Below are 20,247 nucleotides of genomic sequence, written 5' to 3' on the forward strand. Positions count from 1 at the left end.
GAGCGTCTATCATGAACTTTTAAATATATTCGGACATTTGCTTTAAAGTTTCGAAAAGTTCACGTTACTATTTAAAGATTATTCCATTTAATGTTTTGTAATTTCGTAAATACACTATTTTCTCGTCATGAACAACGATCGTCCATGACGGGTCTCGCTATTCGCTCCATCAAGGCACGTGACGAAATATCGGAAGTTGTTTTTTTCTTCTTCTTCTTGTTCGTCTTCTTCTGGTGAAGACAAAACCTTTAGGTTTTGGACACATTTGTCCGAACCCGCAAATTGCCGGTGGAAAAAGAATAAATAATAAAGAATAAGGAAATAAACAGAAGAAAAACAATAGGGTTCCCTGTCAGCATGACAGGGTACCCTAATAAGTAATAATAAGGAAATAAACAGAAGAAAAACAATAGGGTTCCCTGTCAGGATGACAGGGTACCCTAATAATTGTGAAACATGTTCATGTCCTCATGCATACCACACTAACGAGTCAACAATGTGAAAACACAAGAAAAACAACCTCAAAAACAAGCAAGCAAACTACAAGATCAGCAATGTAACACACAAGAAACTAAGAGCAGGGAAACACTCCACTTACTCTCTTTTCAGGTCTGTACTTTCGACCGCTTCGCAAAAATGAAGTGTCCATGTCCTGCAAAATAAACCTGTTTAGAAAATTACCTTGCATTCAAAATATTGGCCGACTCAATGAGCAATTCGAATGAAACATGTCTTTTTGTCGATCCAGCAACTGCCACACAAGGAAACTCCTGGCTTACCAAGTCCTCGTCGGTACGATCGTAACTAATGTCGGAGGGTGACATGAGTGATCCAGATGACTCATCAATAGTTGTTAACCTGGGATAGAAGAGACAAGGAGCAAAGAAAATGGTGGGAAACCACCATATTATATATGTGCAGTATATATATACAGAATCTAAGGCTCATCGTGGAGCACGCACACACAGCTTCGGGGAAGTTCAGTCATTTCCTGGATACCAGAAACATCACAATGGCACTGCTTTTCTCATCGCCTTCAGCGGGGCATTTCCCAAGGAGGAATTTCCTCCACCCCATGGATGCCAACCTATGGGGATTGCCCATGCGCTTAGCCTTTTAAATGCTGAACGCCAAGCAAGGAAGCAGCACATACCATTTTTAAAGTCTTTGGTACGACTCGGCTGCGGTTTGAACTGCCGACCTCCCAGACTCAGAGCAAACGCTCTAACCATTACGCCACTTAGTCTGGTTATTGTAAAAGAAGAGGCCAAAAACATCCAAAAAAGCAAGGAGAAAGAATAAGGCAAAATGGCTATCAGAAGAGGCAATAAACACTGCAGACAGAAGTAAGAGAGAATGCTGTCGTGTACAAGGTAACAGTTTAGTCGGAAAGAAAAAGCACGATTATTGGTGGATTGGCGATGGCAGTGTGAAACACACCTTATGGCCTTTCCGGGAGGAGGAGCTTTGCCTTCTGTGCCACGGCCATTCAACATTGAGAGTGCATGGCGCTGTTCAGCACTCAGTGTAAGGGATCCTGCTTGATCCCCATTTAACAAATCTCGCATCAGCTGGATCTGACGATCCTATAATAAAAATGTCACAAAAAAACAAACAAACAGCAAACTCAAGTCAATGGCCCATCTACAGATAACATATAAAGAGAGAAACAGAAAAGTATTGTTACGGCTGTGGAAATTCGCAATCCACCATAAAGGGTCCTTAGATCAGTAATGACAATAAGTAATTGTGTAGTTAGATTTCCCCACCGTTGTTCAGAGGGAATTTCCGTGTTCACCGAGCTGCGACTCTTTGAGATAGCCGTTTTTCTTTTCTCTATCATTATTTTGGACCAATAATCCCCCAACAACTCAAACACCACCACCTTCGCCTCTTTACCTCCACAACTCCATACCGCAAACATCGCTTCACCGCCATTCTCAAACGACGCCCGCCAACAATCATACTCCCACCACCTCCGTCTTTCTACCACACGTCGTGCCATGGGTGGTGAATGCGTTCCTTTTGCCTCAAAAAATGGATCAGGAATGCTTCACACCCCCCTTTTCTTCCATCCAATGACTGAGCATCGGGTGGCATAGCCTCGCCTCCGAACCCGCTGTGATCCAGAAATTTACATATACGCCCCTCCCCCGGGCTATATAAGCGCGAGCTCGCGGAAGAAAAGAGGCGCAGTACGTCGGCAGAGAACAAAGTGGGAGCAGTGGAGTGGCGGCGGCGGAGTGTCGGCTGAAGTCAAGTCTGCAGTGTCAGCGGGACAGTCGATTCGGGAGACGGAGCTCGAAGCCGACGGGAAAGGCAGACGGGGAGCGCCGGAGAGAGCTCGCCGACCAAGCCAGGGGCACGAAGCCAGGCGCAGCTACGCTGACATTGCGGCTTGCCTGCCATCGTGCCACGAGGGCGTGGGTTGGACCCTTCAGTCTCGTGGACCTGGCCGCTCATCCAGGTTCCATGCGCATTAGGCCCACGGGCCCAGTCTGACTCCCTTGCCTTTGCTTTTGTGTGAATGCGTGTTGTGGCGCCGTGTCTTGTAAAGTAGAAACTGTTTAAGTGCATGCAAGTAAACCTTTGCTTGTAGTCGGTTGTAATTCTTGCTTTCATTGCTTTGACTGTTATACATGCATTCCTACTGTATGGCTGTGAATACATGCTTGCCTTGTCTGAGTAGAATAAATGTACTTGTCGAACTGTTCCCCGTTTCGTTGCGTCCTTTCCTTTGTTTGAAAGTTCCATCTTACATCACAGAAGGAATTGGTATAAGGGTGTAAGCACCCGGTAAATAATCACGTCCGTCGGGGCCGGCGATAACACCGCTCGGTTATCACTGAAGCACGGAACGGACCGCTTAAGCGGTTCGTGTCCTAGGCCGGCCAGTGGCGAGGTACGATCGCCCGGTTAACTACCCGCGCAGGTACTTAGGTAGGTCGAGTTTGGCGAACAACCCTATCCTGTGCGGGTGGCCGATTGGCACGATTGTGGTGTGGTCGAAAGACGCACCCATGACTAGCTCCTGGCGGTAGTTCCACGGAGGGTCACGACTGAATTGTCCGTTCCGGTGGGCAACGCGGTCGCGATTTGAGTTACGTGGCCGATCGCACGCCGGCGGGCACAAATTCGTAACAGTATGTAAAATGAGAAAAATAAATTTGCGCAACAAAAGAGGACATATAGAATAAAAAAAAGAGGAAAGGGGAGGGGAGGAAAGGACAATTCCACCACTTTATGTTAGTAATAGATTGATGTGTCCATGACATTCAAGGCCAAATTAAAAATCCAAGTCAGCAGAATCCTCCAAAGGAGGTACAAATAAAATGATTGAGCCTTCCACAACCATAATAACAGCCGACAGCATGAATTTTACAAGTGCCTTGGACAAGTCTACGACATGCATAATTTTCACGCATGTTAATTTCTTTGACAAATTACTGGGTTACAATGAACCTGTATCACGAATGAGTGTCTTCCAAATGTTACAGACGGGTTCATTTTCGCCAATCCAATGCACTTGTACCTTGCAATCAAGTGCATTGTCAGAATGAAGACGACGACAATAACAACGAGAATGACACTTGGTAGAGCGCACACCTCCGCCAAGCTGAACAGTTTACATTTTATATCCCACTGATGGGGATCTGCATCCGGACCTTAACCAAGACACAATTGGCTTGTTATTGTCACCTTAGCCAACTCATGCACAAAATTTTGTCGTAATCCATCCACAACCTTTTGGGATATCCATTATCCTGCTATATAATAACGTCTCAATGGTGAATAATTACGTCAAAAATTATCATATCTGAATCCGGATCTTCACCAAAATCAAATAAATTAGTACTTTTCACACACCCAACCTGTCCACCAAGTTTCGTCCGAATCCGTTCAACTTTGAGATGTTATATATTGCTTTTCACCCCATCACTGATTGGTGAAGAATCACAAAAAAATTATAGTATCCGGATCCTGATCTTTAACAAAATCTAATCAATTAGTCCTCGTCACACACCAAATCTATCCACCCAGTTTCGGCCGAATCCGTCAATAGCTTTTCGAGACATCGCCAACCTTCAGTGGTGATGGTAATAATTCACTCACCAGCTTTTCACATTCCATTTCTGCCTGATGCCTGCGTTTTATTTCCACATCAACTTGGTTCCGTGCATGCTTCAGTTTCACTTCGAGTGCAGCTCGCTCTGTCTCGGTCTTGGTGAGTGCTTCACGCTGCCGCAACACCCGTTTGTCCGTTTCGGCCCAACGCTGCCGGCAATTCTCCACAAAACGCACAAACTCGATAAACTCTGGTGTACAAGGTTGGGATATCAAACATTTCAATGAGTACAATTTTGAAGGAAGCAAGAAATTGCTCAAAAAAGAAAACAAGAAAAGCAAGTAAGATGTACAGCGTGATGACAATATAAACAGGCAAATGTGAATTGGGATATTAAGGAGGGAGAGGGGGAGAGGGGCCTTTTCTCAGCACACATGCCTCCTTCATGTTATAATACCAGACAAGTAAACTTCCCAGCACCTCAGGTATGAAGAAAAAGAAATTGTTCACAGCTAAAATGAAGACTGGATAGAAAAACGAACAAAATATATATATATATATAAATAACTCACACACCTCTCTCACATCCATCGTTCAGGATATCCTTCTGGTGGATGATGTAATCAAACAATGGTATCAGCTCAGAACGTACCACTGCCATCTTGTGCCCTTCAACAAACAACAAATCAACAATTTGCTCATATCAAAACAAAAGCATCATATACATAGTGATCGGGCATAAAAAAAGAAAAAATGCTGAGTTTCTGGGAGCTCAGACACTCCTGTTTTGACCCAATTTTTGTTTTTATGTACTGCAATGATTTCAGTAGTTTCCGGCCATTTCCGGATTCTTCTGACGGCTTCACCACGGAGGAGGAAGGGTGGCCATTTTATGTCTGCTGTCAAGCAATTAGATTGGCATTACTTTGTGCCTTGTTGACCATTGGTGGTCTCAACAGAATAAGTGGTAATTTAACTCGGTGAAGGGGTCAGATGATTTTAAAGGCGTTTTAAAAAGAACAGATGGTTGGTACTACAGAATTTTAAAATACATGAAAACAAACATAATATAATTGATCTATATCTTATAAAACTCATATATCTTGTATATATGTATGTATGTATGTATGTATGTATCCGAAATACAGCCAAAACGGTACACGATAGCGCAAAATTTTTTCGGCCCACCTTACCATTCTCCTGCGGTGTGCAATATCGTTTCGTTCAAATCAGACAACGAAAAAAATTATGAAAATATTAATCCCCCAGTCAAGTACTCTTCGGGATTATTTGATCAATGCAAACAACCTCAGCGGTATAGTTCGCTAAAGCCATCTTTTTTTTTTCTCTTGAAATGATTTATTTTAAAAATCTCAAACATTTAGTATAGAAAAAGAACGATTTATTTTTAAGCATAAAATAAACATCGCCATTTTAATCTAATACTTCTGTGTTCATTAATAAATAAAATTGTGTTTGGAAGATTACGCACAATTATTTCTTCGACTTTCTTTTCTCCGTTTTTTCTTCACATTGACGCGCAATATCAAGTTTCGTTCAAATCGGGCAACGAAAAAATTATTTTAAAAATCAATTCCTGATTCAGTCAAGTACTCTTCGGGAGTATTTGATCAATGCAAACAACCTCAGCGGTATAGTTCGCTGGAGCCATCTTTTCTTTTTGTTGTTGAAATGATTTTTTTTTTAATCAACTGCTGTCACAACGGGAACCCAACAGGTTCATGGGTCGTCGAGTAAAAAAATAACACCGAAGCTTTTCGTGCTGCACTTCTCAAGGTGATACACAGCAAAGAAACCAGAAACAATGATCAAATGTGCTTTTATAAGCATGCCCAAGTAACAGCGACACCGATTGGTTATGCGGCAGTGACGTCAATCACATTCCGAACGCCCTTTAGTTGATTCCGTCACCGCTATCTTGGCTCCTATTGGCTGAAGCAGAGTTGTCCAAGATCACCATTTGTGTCATTACCTCCAACCATTGTTGGACAAATCGCTGTGATCTTTCTGTGTTGAAATAGATTAAGAGAATGTACAAATTCCTTTTGTCGACACAATGTCGGGTCCATGGAATGAATGAAGGTTGCTTCAAACATACATAAATGCATTGTAGTTCGACCTCGGCTTAAAATCTTCAACATATCTGCATTGTACTGGTCCGCACAATCTGGATTGGCCTCCAGGTGCCGTGCAATGGTAGAAGAAGAAGATGTAATGGCTGACGGCCTTTGAATGTTCTTGCATGCTCGTACTGGTTGCGTCCTCGTTCGCAAGTTCTTTCCTCGGATCGCCAGGGGGACATACTGTTTGATGCGATCAGCCAATCTTTGGGTTGTGTGTCCCACGTTGTGGTTTTGGTGCCCACCGCTTTTACGTAAAGCGCGCAAACGTAAAGCAATGGACAAAGTTAGTCGTGCCAAAAGGAAGTCGAAGGTTATGACGTTGGGCGAAAAGATCAAGTTGGTTGTTTGATCAGTTGGCTTGAGGTGAAAATGTGGCATCTGTGGGCTGCCAAGACAGGGTCAATGATTGTAGGCATAACCTTCCCCATTGTTGTCTTCTTCATTCCTCAACCTTCATTTTCCTTCAAACCTCATTCGCAAACCTTCATTTTCCAACTCCATATTCAAACCTCATTTCCAAACCCTCACTTTCCGACACATGAACTCGAACCCCCGTTCTCAAACACCCGGACATGAACCAAGAACTAGAAGGGCATTCGGAAGAGTGCATACCTCTGCCATGTAATGCCTGATCCAAGAGAACATATTGGGCCAAATACAATTTTGAAATATTATGCTATACAGTACTATATCGTTTTTGGACCCATCTCTCAGTGGTGAAAAATCACTTTAAAAATTAAATAATTCTCGTATCCAGATGCAGATTTGTTAGATTTGTTAGGGTTAGGGTTAGAAGCCAAGGTGGACCGGGCAGCCGTTAATTTGCACCCCTGAAAACGGTACACGATAGCGCAAAATATGCAGATTTGGATCTTCACCAAAATCGAATCAATTCTTCCTTGTCACACACCCAACCTGTCCACCAAGTTTTGTCCGAATCCGTCCACAACTTTTTGAGACATCGTGCTACATATCATTTTTGGCCCAATCTCTCAAAAATTGTAGTAGTCAGATCCTGATCCCTCCACAACCTTTTGAGATGTCCTGCACACACAGACACAACCAGAAAGTGGTGAAAACATAACCACCTTCACCTTCGGTGTTGGAGGTACAAAATTGCAGAAATCAAGAAAAATGACCAAAAAAAGGAGGACCTTAAAGATCGAGATCGTGGAAGCTGAAGAGAAATCGAGATTGCACCACCAGTGACAATTGGAGCAACGGGAAAAATAAAGAACCTCACTGAGATTAAAAAAAAACCATCCTCGGGAATATTACCACAAACGAGCTACAATTGGATGCAGTCCGGGGTTCGGTGACGATCCTGGGAAGAGTCCTCAGAACTACAGAGTTGAACAGCTTGGGTCATGAACTGTGATCCCTGACCGAAGCCAAGGTGGATACTTCGAGTCTTCGGAGGACTTCGTGCCATCTCCTCAAACCCACAAATGGAGATAACAACCAACGACACACACACACACACACACACACACACACACACACACACACACACACACACACACACACACACACACACACACACACACACACACACACACACACACACACACACACACACACACACACACACACACACACACACACACACACACACACACACACACACCTCATGGTGCGACGATACGTCACATACAGACAATGAACCCCACATCAATACACACGGCCATGTAAAGCATGTCCTTGCCATCCAACATTAAATGGTGCCGCGACGACGAACGAACGAGCTCAGGAGATTGGATCACCATCCACTATGGACAGTCCGTGCTTATTCCCCCTCAAACTATGTAGAATAAATAAATAAATAAATAATAATAATAATAATAATAATAAAAAAACAACCACGCGAATGGAGCCGAACAACCAACCGTTCGGTCCCCGCCCGAGTTTTAAAAATCTCACCTGAAGACGAATCAATAGAAAGCAAAGCGGTGCGACGAGCTTGCAACGGTATTCAATAGGTTCTTATTTATTTATTAATTATTAATTATTAAATAAGAACATTAAACTATCCCGTGGGATGGCCGTAAACCGTGGAGGAAAAATAAAACGGGCCACCGTCCCGCTCCGTTTGAAATATTTCCTCAGCCAATCACAAGTGGTCACTCGTTGGGGGTTTTTTTTTTTTTTTTTTTTTAATTCAGGTGGGAGGAGCCAGGATAATGATGACGTGTCGGAGTTTAACGTTTGAGAGGCACGTGACCCCGCCGAGTTTTTGAATGTTACAACTCCCTTCGTTGCCGTTTCACTCAGCCCCTATTTTACGCCCCGAAGTGGTGTCTTATCTGTTATTCACCCCAAAAAAAATTTCAAGGCAATCTTTGTGGCGGTTTAAACGAGCGTCACCTCAGTTGCGTCGTTGTCACACTTGATTGTTCGTCAGAGGAGAAGAAAACGGCTCCGTAAACTTCCTCCTTGACTATATGCCGTCGTTGGTGTCGCTCTCAGTTTTCATTAATTAAGGTAGCGAGCACGTGAATTTGACGAAAGCTCCAGTGTGAAGGAATGGAACTGTGCAAGCAGGGGGTGTTGCATTGGAGAGTACATCGGCCTTCGGCCCACCTTTAACTAACTCACAAACCGGTCTAAATCGGAAACCACTCGTTGTTGACATTGAACCACTTGCAGAGCATGAGAGTCGTGGATGACTGCATTCAGCCATGCAAAACCCTCAGTGCGATAATACTCCTTGCTGTACATCATTGGAAGAAGAAGAAGAAGAAGAAGAGGAAGAGGAAGAAGAATGTACTTCATTGGAAGAAGAAGAAGCAGAAGAAGAAGTAGAAGAATAAGAAGAATGTACTTCATTGGAAGAAGAAGAAGAAGAAGTAGAAGAATAAGAATAATGTACTTCATTGGAAGAAGAAGAAGCAGAAGAAGAAGAAGTAGAAGAAGAAGAAGAAGAAGAAGTAGAAGAAGAAGAATAATGTACTTCATTGGAAGAAGAAGAAGAAGAAGAAGTAGAAGAATAAGAATAATGTACTTCATTGGAAGAAGAAGAAGAAGAAGAGGTAGAAGAATAAGAAGAATGTACTTCATTGGAAGAAGAAGAAGAAGAAGAAGTAGAAGAATAAGAAGAATGTACTTCATTGGAAGAAGAAGAAGAAGATTGTACATCATTGGAAGAAGAAGAAGAATGTACATCATTGGAAGAAGAAGAAGAGAAAGATTTATGTTGACCGCTTTTCTTGCTATTGTAATTTTAAAGCGATTGCAACGTAATTTCGATTTCCTCCCTCCCCCTTGTGTTCCTCCCCGTCAGCATGAATACCGGCGGAAGAGGAAGTCGGATTGAGCGTGAGGTCAGGGGTCGCTGCCGCCTCGCCTCATCTCTCCTCGCCTTGCGAGCCCGTCCAGCCCGCCAGTGTTAGCGAGGGCCTGCACCGACACAATGCTTATCCATACCGAGGTGGGTGCACACGGCGTTCGGTCGGCTACCGAGTGTTCCACGGTATTGGCAGCTCGGAGCACACGAGGTCCGTTTTACTGAGCCCGTTGGCGGCATGGCGGCGTGTTCCTGCGGCCTAGTCCGGGCGCGCCTCGACTCGATCACACGCTCTTCTTTCGCCTCGCCTTGCGTCCAATCATGCTAGGCCGCTGACTCTCGCCGAGCAAAATCCTCCTCTCCTCGACGTTTATTACTAAACATTTTAATGTTTATACGTTTCTTGTTGATCTTTAGACGATGCCCTCGTGTGAAAAAAGAAAATTTAAAAAAAAGCAGCATTGAGGGTGAAAGGAATGACAGGTTGCTGGGTTCATTTGTCCGAACTCGAACACGCACCTCTCACCTGGACCGCGCACGCATCTACCTGTCAGTTTTGGCCTTTATTTATTTATTTTTTTCATATCCTGCAGTCTCTACCTCTTGATCATATTCCTGTTTGTTTTGTTTCACCTTTTTTTTTTTAAACTCCTCCAGACTAACACCACGCCCTAAGACGCGAAGCGAATGGATAAACAGTTGATGAGTTTTGGTAAAACGTTAAACTGGTCACGATGTCAAAGGATTCTCATCCAGCGTGCTCGGCAGATTCCTCGAAAGTGTCGTTTGAAGTGCGAATTGTTTTCTTCCTCGAGTTCCTTTTTGATTAAAATATATTTTTTGCAATGTCGAGGCTCATGGAAGAGCGACATGATGGGAGATGGAAAAATGAGGGGAGGCAGGAACGAGCAGGAATTTTATATGTTGAGATATTGATTCCGCAACTTCGATCCTGTGTTGACTTGCACCAAAGTAAGGGTAATCGATGAGTGAATGAAACTTGAACAGGACGAACTGATCATCCGTGAGTGTTGATGACATTAAAAAATTTCACTTTTCTGTTCACTACTATGAGGCGTTGTTCCAAAACGTGACAAAACTATTCGTTTTGCACTGAAATGTGTGTGTTATACCTATTCCTTAGTTGAATCGTTTCCAAAGCGTGTGCGATCCATCATTGCGGGGGTTTTATGAAGTGTTACAGCAAAGCCAGGGCCGGCAGGATGGCCTCCATCCTTGAGGTAGGCACACTCACCTCGAAGCCGTCTCGCCTGGGTTTGAATCCCGACCCAGCTATAAACTTGTATCCCGGTGTTTCACAGGCAGGGCGGTTCATCGGTGTGTGCGCGCCATCCCTCGGATGGACGTTCAACTGGTTGTCCCATCTACCGGCGGTTTGTGGACTTTAGAAGATCCTACGGTGTCCTTTGTGAAGAGTTGACGAGCTATCTCCAGCACCATGAACAAATTACAAATCCCTGCTCTCACTGCTGCTGGGAAGGCAATGGCAAACCACCTAGTATAACCTTTGCCAAGGAACTCTTTCGGCAGCACCGACACGCTGTAACAGAGTATGGTACATCAGACTCAGAATCGCAAAGCCAATAAGGAATTCATGGTAGTGCATCACGCCAAGGCCGCACAGTTTTTAATAGTCCCCTACCGGTTTCACCAGAGGAGACGAGGTTTGCTCTCCGTCCGTCCGTCCCACCTGTGGTTTTTCAGTCCTCGTTTTCCCCCGTACCCCTAAACGTATTCAACTGAAACGGTACATGGCTTTATTATGATGAGTTATAGAACAAGTTCGAGTTTTTCGGACATAGAAAATATCACATCGGGATGGACATGTATTACAAAGCAATTCTCGCTCGCTCTTGTTATTTTCTTCAGTGGGAGAGACTGCATGTCAACACGAAACAGTTCATTTTGGTGTTTTCCATCCTCTGTGACCATTATTTGCACTCGTCTTTGAGCTAACCTTAGTTCGAATCTGGACCCTCCTATAAGGTGTCACCTTGCTGTTTTTTTCAGGCTGGGAGAGGCATAATCATGTCGTCCATCAGGTGGACGTTAAGCCGGAGGACCCATCTGCCAGCACACGTTGTTGGACGTTAAAGATCGCATGGTGTCTCTGGTGAAGAGTGGGCGAGTTATCGCTGACACCCCGATCCAATTACAAATTCCTGCCTGGACTGCAGGCAGCAAGTGCTGTGGGCTTCGTGGGTGTTCCTCGACACCATGTTACACTGTCGGTTTGCTTGTTATCGGGGCAGCAGCTCCTACACTGTAAGTTAATTTGTGTTCACAGGTTGTTCACATGTCGCATGCGAATGGCCATCTTCAGCTATGATGAGTGATCCTGATTAAAACCGCAGCTATATACAAATATGTGAAAACCATTAAAGTGGGAATTACTGCTTCTGATGTCACGTCGTTTAAGTTGTCTTTTTGATGTCACGTCGTTTAAGTTGTCTTTTTGATGTCACGTCGTTTAAGTTGTCTTTTTGATGTCACGTCGTTTAAGTTGTCTTTTTGATGTCACGTCGTTTAAGTTGTCTTTTTGATGTCACGTCGTTTAAGTTGTCTTTTTGATGTCACGTCGTTTAAGTTGTATTGAAAAAGAAAACACCAGTCAAGTGTAAGTTGGCTTAAAATGAACCCCAATATAAAGACTGCACTTGTGCAACATTAAATTAACACCCCAAGCCGTGAATTGTTTTTTGTACTCAATCGAGCTATGGATTATAATTGTGCAGCTGCAATGATGCTTCTCCACAATATTGTCTGATAATATTACATCATCCATCCACTGTGTCTCTATTGAAGTTAGGTGATGGACATTACTTGATGAAACTCATTATGAGGGACTTTAGCGTGCCAGGCTTAATTTCTTTGTTTTGGTTCATGGAGGAGCTCCAGCACAAATCATGTTGTCATGTCATCCAGGCAACGTTGGATGCTGCCTTACTTGAATTGTATTTTCATGAACTTTAATCTGGTCAGCATTCGTGCTAACAGGATGTTTTCTATCGTAACACACACTCACTTTGAAGCTGTGTAGCCTGCATTTGAACCCCTACCCAGCAATAAATTGTCATCCCAGTGATTCGTCGACGTGTGTGCCATCCCTCAGATGGATGTTAAATGGGAATCCCGTCTGCTGGCATTAGTTGCTGGACGTTGAAGATCCCGTGGTGTCCTTTGTGAAGAGCAGGCGAGCTATCGCTGGCACCTTGGCCAAATTCCTGCCCTTGCATAAGTCGAACGTCAGGCCTGGCCAGCTGGTTCGTGAACGATTTGGGCCAAGCTCCATTAGGCCAACCTCACAAGAATGTGGGAATAATTGTGGCCATTAAAGAAGAAGAAGAAGAAGAAGACTTGTGATGCATTCAGCAAGTGAACATCCAAATGTACCCACGAGTTCCCTGAACATGCTCATTGCGGGAAGGCACCATCACCTTTATTTTGTTTTGGTTTTCACTTCGTCACCTTACATCCTGGATTTAGATTGCTGCAGTCATGTGCCAATCGGTTACATTCTCACTTAAATGAGATCTTCAGATCGAACAATTGTGTTGTTTATAGTTTTTGTAATTCTATCTAGTGCCATTAGCATGGACGGCATCCTTTCGGAATCTCCCATTTTACACTCCTCTTGTTCAGTTGGAGTTTATTTTGATTTACCTTGATCTCTTGTGCAAGGTCAAGCTTGTGGATAAGAAAAAAAAAGCAGAAAGAAGTGCTTCATCGATTGAGAAATCATTGTGTGCAGTTGGACTGACTCACAAGTGCTGTGACAATTGGGAGAGTAACTTCTCACAACTGAAAAAAGTGTCGAACTTGGAGCAAAAGTTGTAAACTTTTTGCAGATCAGGATCATTGTAGTAGTTGCTGTCATTGTACTCGTATCTGCAGCAGAGCGTTGAAGGAGCATTCCTAAACGTTGAGCATACATTAATAAATATAAGTGATAGGTGGTACGTGGTCCCGTGCTTGGAATTTCTCCTTGCCCTGTGAAGTGTAAAAAGGTCTAGCTAATGGCTGGCTGCATGCAGGGAAAGTGGGTCGGCAGCCAGTGGTGGGCAAAGGCAGGGGCAGCCATTCAACACGAGGCAGCGTCTCGTCAGGATATTTAATCCTCCTTTCTATTTCTGCACACACCAGTGAGGATAGACTCTTCTTTATTTACAACCTATTGCCCAGCATGATGCAATGTGATGACTTTCGGACACATTGCCGTGAGATGTTGGTCGTGTTTAAAGTGCTGGTCTTGGTTTTTCATTACGTCAGCCTCTTTATTTTTCACTTTTCATTGTAGTGTAAATCTGAGCACTTATTACCTCCGCCACCGAAGGTGGACGGAGGTTATGTTTTCACTCCTGTCTGTTTGTCTGTTGATGAACAGTATTATATCTCAAAAAGTTGCAGACTGATTCAGACAAAACTTGGTTGACAGGTTGGGTGTGTGACGAGGAAGAAATGATTCGATTTTGGTGAAGATCCGGATTCGGATCCCAAAATTATTTAAGTGATTCTTTATCATTATGAGACAGGGCCTAAAACAATATGCAGCACAATATTTCAAAATGTTATGGAAGGATTCAGACAAAACTTTGTGGACAGATTGATTTGATTTTTTTTGGGGTGAGGATCTGGATCCACATTGGAAAAATCCTTTAATTACTTCCACCACCGAAGGTGAATGAAGTTGTGTTTTCACCCACTTCTGCCTGTTTGTTTGTTTTGTTTGTCTGTGTGCAGGATATCTCAAAAAGTTGTGGACTGATCTGGATGAAATTTTGTGGACAGGTTGGGTGTGTGACGAGGACGAACTAACTGATTGCATTTTGGTGAAAATCCAGATCCGGATCTGACGACTAGAATTTTAAAAAGTGATTCTTCACCATTGAGAGGTAGGGCCAAAAACGATATAAGCACGATATTTCAAAAAGTTGTGGATGGATTGGGGTGAAACTTGGTGGATAGGTTGAGTGTGTTGCAAGGACGAATTGATTTGATTTTGGTGAATATCCAAATGAGGATCTGGATATGATAATTATTTAACTTTTAAAGTAATTCTTCACCATTGAGAGATAGGGCCAAAAACGATATAGTACTGTATAGCATGATATTTCAAAAATGTATTGGGCCTGATATGTTCTTGTGGATCAGGCATTACGTAGTGGAGGTATGCGCTCTACCGAGTGCCCTAGTTTTTTTTTTTTTCAGTGATTCTTCTCCATTGAGAGATGGGGCCAAAAAAATGATATATGGCATGATATCTCAAAATTGTGGACTGATTATGACAAAACTTGGTGGATGAGTTTGGTAGGTGACAAGAACAAGGCTTCCAATTTGGAGGTCTGGATCCAGATCCAGCCGATCAGTGGGATACAAAGCGTAAACTGTTCAGCCTGGTGTAGGTATGCGCTCTACCGAGTGTCGATCTAGTTAAGATGAAGTTTAGCCTATAATTGGACTTTGACTTTGTGATTTGCTACGAGTCGATATAGAAGTGAAGACTTTTCAATACCTTCATTTCATTTGGCACCCTGCACCACCATAATTCGTGGCTTTTTGGCAAGAAGCCCACTAAAGTTGTCAGATTTTTGGGGGGGGATAAGCTATCATCTTTTAAATTGTTGGTAGCTGCTCTTGTTGAATCGTGTGTGAGGATTGGTGAACATCTCAGATATATGAAGAGAATAATTTGTCAGCCTCATTTTTCTGCTTCTAGATTTTCCAACTTCGTCAAAGGGTTTCAAACTGGGGTGTGCCTACCTAGTTTCGTGGTGATGGGGAATGGTGGGAACAGGATCTGCCCCTGACTAGTTTAAAAAAGAAAAAAAAATCAAATCTTCTTAATAAAATAAAGATTCACCTTTCGAAACTATGGTGCACTGGGGCACATACGGCACTTGGAAAATGACTATCATTGCACCTCACTTGGAACGGTGTAAACTTGATAGATTCTTCATGATTTCAGTGCGCTGAATCCAAATATCAATGTTTACGTTGCAAAAAATTGAAACATGACCTACTTTTTAAGCCTGGATTCCAAAAAGGGAAATCCCCTTTTCGTGGGGTTGCTGAGTGAAAATCATGACTTGCTGGTCAAAAGCACCAAATTTGGTACACACAAATCACCAACTTCAGAATTGGGAAATGGATGCATTGATTCCTGGACTAACACTCAATGGTTATATTGTTTCGAATCTGGAAGCCATGAGCACACAACATACAGGCCTTTTAGATCAGTTATATCGGTAAGTACATGTTGCCAGTTAGGGTCCCGACCCAAGTCAAATCGGGAATTAAATGTTCCGCGCTGTGGAGTTATTTTAATAGTCAGGTTTTCTTTTCGTTTATTTTTACACCACCGACATCAACGCCGATGACACCACATCATCCGTTCGGCCCTAAATAACCGATTTGGCGTGGAACAGCAGAGCGAGCTTGTTAAAGCTCAGCTCAGTGAGCGCAAACGACAGCCCCATGAAAAAAATGGGAGATTTGGCGTACGATATTCGCCGTGCGGTGGGGATCGCACATGCAACCATATCACCGCTGTACCAGGAAGACCTTGCCCTGGACTATTTTATCCAGGCTCTTGTGGGCACTGACACTGGGGCCCTGCTGACTACATTCCACCCGGAGAGCCTCCAGAAGGCGGCTGACGCTGCCGCCCTTTGGGAGGCAGCAAAGCCGCCGGCTCTAGGAGCCGAGCGACATGCGTTAGCAGTCTGGCAGGTGGGTCCAGTGGACAGCCGTGCATCGGGAGCTGGGGTTGGTCTTGGCTCCCGAGTGGAGCTGGAGGGAATGGTCCGGGACATGGTCGACCGCCGGTTAGCGGGGTCTGGGCTATGGCAGGCGGCTCATGGGCGGACGCATGGTGGGCCATCACCAGATACCCCAATTCGGAATGGGGGGGGGGTATAATTCGGATTACCGGAGGCATGCACTGTGTTGTCCGAGGTGCAGACAGATACGAGCCGAGAGTGTAGTTGTAACTGGTTTATTGCGTACTCGGATGCGTACCACTCTGAGCCTCTAGCGGGCGCGTACAGATATATGCATGCCTAAGCACGTGACTATTATCACAAATACTCCACGCCCCCTCAGCGCCCTATGCCCATACACCACAATCCTCCCTCCTAAAAGTATTGTAACGAATTCTGGCCCGCCTGGCATGCGATCAGCCGCGTCGCCCACCGGACGGACAATTCAGTCGTGACCCTCCTGGAACTACCCCCAGGAGTCAGTCGCGGGTGGGGGTTTAACCTCACCACAACCCAGTCTGCATTCTACCCACGCGAAATAGGGTGAATAGCCAAATGTCGATATACCTAAATACCCGCGCGGGTAAGCCACTGAGGGGTTGCACCACGCCGCAGGTCGGCTTAGGACACGAACCGCTTAAGCAGTTCGTTCCGTGCTACAGGGATAACCGAGCGGTGTTATCGCCGACCTCGACGGTTCAGATCATTTATCGGGTGTTTAAAACCCACTATCAATCATTCCACGATTCAAGATGTCACTTTAAAAAGAGGGGAAGGACGCAACGAACAGAAACATTTCACAAGCACATTTATTACACATACAACACAAACAAGCAAGGGCAGTCATGCAATATGTTCAGCAAGAAATGAAAGACGTTTCGACCGATTATAGCATGAAATGTACAGGCACTTAAACAGGTCTACTTCACGGACTGGCGCCACAAACGCACATACAAAAGCCCAAAGAAAAGAAAACCTCCCTTCTGCGGCCGGTGAACCCTATCCGGCACTCTCCTCGTCCGCACGCGCAGGTCCACCACAGACCGCCTGCGGCGCCTCCCGTCCGCATCGCCCGGACTCGCCACCGGCCCGCGCATTCACCGACAGGTCGCTCAACGCCAAGACGAGAGGGAGGGAGAGAGAGCTCGACCTCGACCACCAAGAGAGAGCGAGCCCCGCGTCCTGTCCGCCTTGTATAGCGCGGGGCTCTGCCCTTCGCTCCTCCCCGTTTTCGGCTCTGCCTCCCTTCGAGAAGGTTCCCGAAAAGGGGCGTTCCCTCACCCCGACCGCCTCACGCTGTGCATCTACCAATTGGCGGCGAGCTGCCCTCCCCCTTTCCTTCACACCAAGCGCAGGGAAAATCGGCGGGGAAAAAAACCCACAGGCCTCACAAGAGCTTTTGTTCTGCCAATCCTCAGACGGTTTCTGCCGCGGAAACTGTTTTACCGTGGTCTGCAGAGGATGGCGTTCGCAAGCGGGCGTAGTGGCGAAGATGGTGGTGAGAGCGTGGTGGGCGTTGTGGCGTAGTTGGTGGCGGTTGTTGTTTGCGTGGAGGTTTGTTGCAATGGTGGCTCAAAATAACGATGGATAAAGAAAAAACGGCTATCTCAGAGTCGCAGCCCGGTGAACCCGAAGAAATTCCCTTTAAACAACGGTGGGGACCTATCTGCACATAAACTTAGCGTCATAACTGATCTCAGGACCCTTTATGGTGTATTGCGAATTTCCACAGCCATAACAGTATGATTAAAAAATGGCAACATGATACTAATCAAAAATCATTGACACTATGACACAAAAAGCAACTAGTGCCAAAATGGCACTCAGCAAAAGCATTGGCACAAGTACACAAAAAGCAACTGGTGAAAAAGGACACTAATCATCCAAAATCCCCCCCAAGTACCACGTCGCTTGATCCGCCCTGGGCGGACAGCGCCATTAGACGGCCCATGCTTACACGCCTTCTGGCTTGGTCGAGGTGACACCCAAGGCGAACCTCCTCCTGCACCATCAAACGCCCCCGGCCGACAAGCTTGCGCGTCTCCCTCGGACAGGACCGAATTAGGTAAACACCCCGAGTCCGCTAGCCCCGTGGGCGCCAGCACGTCTGGCCTTGGCGAGATCAGAGGTGGTGGCTCCATGTCGCTCGGCACGTCTGGCCTTGATGATATCAGAGGTGGGGGTGACGCTGAACAGCGAATCTGCCCCGGCTCCCTGCCATCAATCCGAACCAGGTGATCTGCTTGCTCCATTACCTTTACATGTTCATCGGTGGCTGAACGTATCACATTTCCACACGGTAACGAAAACACATTAAGCACTGTCGGCACAGATGTAAACTTCCCTTTACGCCAAGCACGTTTCCACATCTCAACAAACGATCCTGCCTGCTCGTTAGTGGCAGTATGACACAACATTTTAACAAACGATTCGGCCTGCTCATTTGTGGCAGGATGGCACAACATTTTAACAAACGATTCCGGCACGTCAGGATGACACAACACTTTAACAAACCGTTTAAGGTGTTGAACACCGCCGCGATGCACAAGATCATTACACACATCTGTGAGGAACGGCGGATCGTTGCCAGAACCCAATCTCTCGGGTATGCTTTTATTATCAACGATCGGCCGCAGCCGCTGCACAGCAATGCCCGTCGAAGCACCCCACCAAACCACACGCTCCGACCACCCAGAGAACGCACCGATCACAATCAAACACATTCCGCTCACGCGCGGCTTATCGGCATTTGCCTGCCCAGCAGCGCAATGCTTAACCACTCGTTCAATGTCTCTCCCCAACCCTGGCCACCACAATAACCTTGTGAACAACCATAGCTCAGTTGCGGAATGAACGGCCGAAGGCACAGAGACGATGCAGACCGCGCTCGAGGCGATCACGTGCTGAACGATCGCCTGCACGACACGAGCGCGTGCTGGATCATGAGCCGCTCCCACCGTCGAAGGCAGCTCGCTCCAATCCCCCGTTGAAATCGCCTGAACGACACGGGCGAGTACTCCGCTCCAATCCCCCGTTGGAATCGCCTGAACGACACGGGCGAGTACTCTGCTCCAATCCCCCGTTTGAATCGCCTGAACGACACGGGCGAGTACTGAATCATGAGCCGATTCCACCGCGACCTGCTTGGCGGTGACCGGCCCGCCCTGGACCTGGCTCAGTGCATACACATCAACCTGGTCGGCTGATTCAGACGACGCTGGACCCTCCGCGCGAGGGACCGTCGCAATCGGCATGCTTCCCGCGGCCCTCCGCGCAAGGCAAGCGTGAGAGACCATCGCAATCGGCATGCCACCTGTTGCTCCGGAACTGTATATCGTAGTTGTAGGAAGCAAGGAACAGCCACCAACTCTGCATGCGTGTGGCCCCTGCCCCCAGCAGGACCTCGCACGTGAGCTCCAAGGGAGGCACCCCTCCCTCCTTCTTCAAAAGCTTTGCCTGCACGTCCTCGAGTTGTACAGGCTCGTTGCAAAACAAATCTTGATGCTTTTGAAAAACCTCCTCTGACTGATCCTCAAATCGGCTTGGCACAGGTCGCCCAAGGTGAATGGCTTGCGCCGTCCAGTCTAGCCTGAGGCTAGTCAGTCAGTCTCGGCCCAGGAGCGCCGGCCCCTCCCCCCGTACCACAAACAGCGAGAGCACGGCACTTTGGCCTCGGTAGATCACAGATACGTCTGTCGCTCCAGGTGGCGTAATCGCTTCGCTGGTGTACGTGTACAGCGTGAGGTCAGACCTGATAAGGTTGAGACCGTTGAGTCTACGAGCGGTCTGTTCGCCCATGATCGACACCGTGGCCCCGGTATCAATTTGCAAAACGATCGGAGTCTCGTTCACCTCGATCTCCACTGTCAATGGTCTTGTTACCATCGGACCAATTGAAAACAGGCTCATCATCAGCTGCAGGACCTGCTCCGGGTCGTCTGGGTTGCCCCGTGCAGGTTGCAGGTCTTTCTCTAG

At 45.9% G+C, this 20,247-nt stretch overlaps 2 protein-coding genes and 1 long non-coding RNA gene across 8 annotated transcripts in view; 2 read left to right on the forward strand and 1 right to left on the reverse strand.

Moving 5' to 3' along the window:
• The window catches only part of RACGAP1 (Rac GTPase activating protein 1), a 34,761-nt gene extending 26,166 nt beyond the window's left edge, over positions 1-8,595 (reverse strand). Inside the window, exons 1-6 of one of the 4 annotated variants that reach the window (XM_085852024.1) lie at positions 8,575-8,595; positions 4,643-4,735; positions 4,114-4,316; positions 1,441-1,586; positions 780-858; positions 599-652 (exon numbers count right to left, since the gene is read on the reverse strand). In XM_085852024.1, coding sequence (XP_085708150.1) covers positions 599-652; positions 780-858; positions 1,441-1,586; positions 4,114-4,316; positions 4,643-4,727 — 567 coding nt within the window. In that variant the 5' untranslated portion in view covers positions 4,728-4,735; positions 8,575-8,595. The other 3 variants (XM_085852022.1, XM_085852026.1, XM_085852023.1) reach the window with 3 other exon arrangements.
• The window catches only part of LOC147014245 (uncharacterized), a 179,599-nt gene continuing 167,933 nt past the window's right edge, over positions 8,582-20,247 (forward strand). Inside the window, exons 1-2 of one of the 3 annotated variants that reach the window (XM_085852020.1) lie at positions 8,582-8,769; positions 9,491-9,637. In XM_085852020.1, the coding sequence (XP_085708146.1) occupies positions 9,620-9,637 (18 nt within the window). In that variant the 5' untranslated portion in view covers positions 8,582-8,769; positions 9,491-9,619. Of the gene's footprint in view, positions 8,770-9,357; positions 9,638-20,247 lie in introns of those variants that run through there. The other 2 variants (XM_085852021.1, XM_085852019.1) reach the window with 2 other exon arrangements.
• LOC147014246 (uncharacterized) lies at positions 9,644-11,996 on the forward strand. Its single transcript, XR_015050694.1, has 2 exons — positions 9,644-10,734; positions 10,816-11,996. It is a non-coding gene; the product is annotated as an uncharacterized LOC147014246 (long non-coding RNA).

The sequence above is a fragment of the Eptatretus burgeri genome, chromosome 13, assembly GCF_056783735.1.
Source record: "Eptatretus burgeri isolate ZD-2024b chromosome 13, Ebu_testis_v1, whole genome shotgun sequence".
NCBI lineage: Eukaryota > Metazoa > Chordata > Myxini > Myxiniformes > Myxinidae > Eptatretus > Eptatretus burgeri.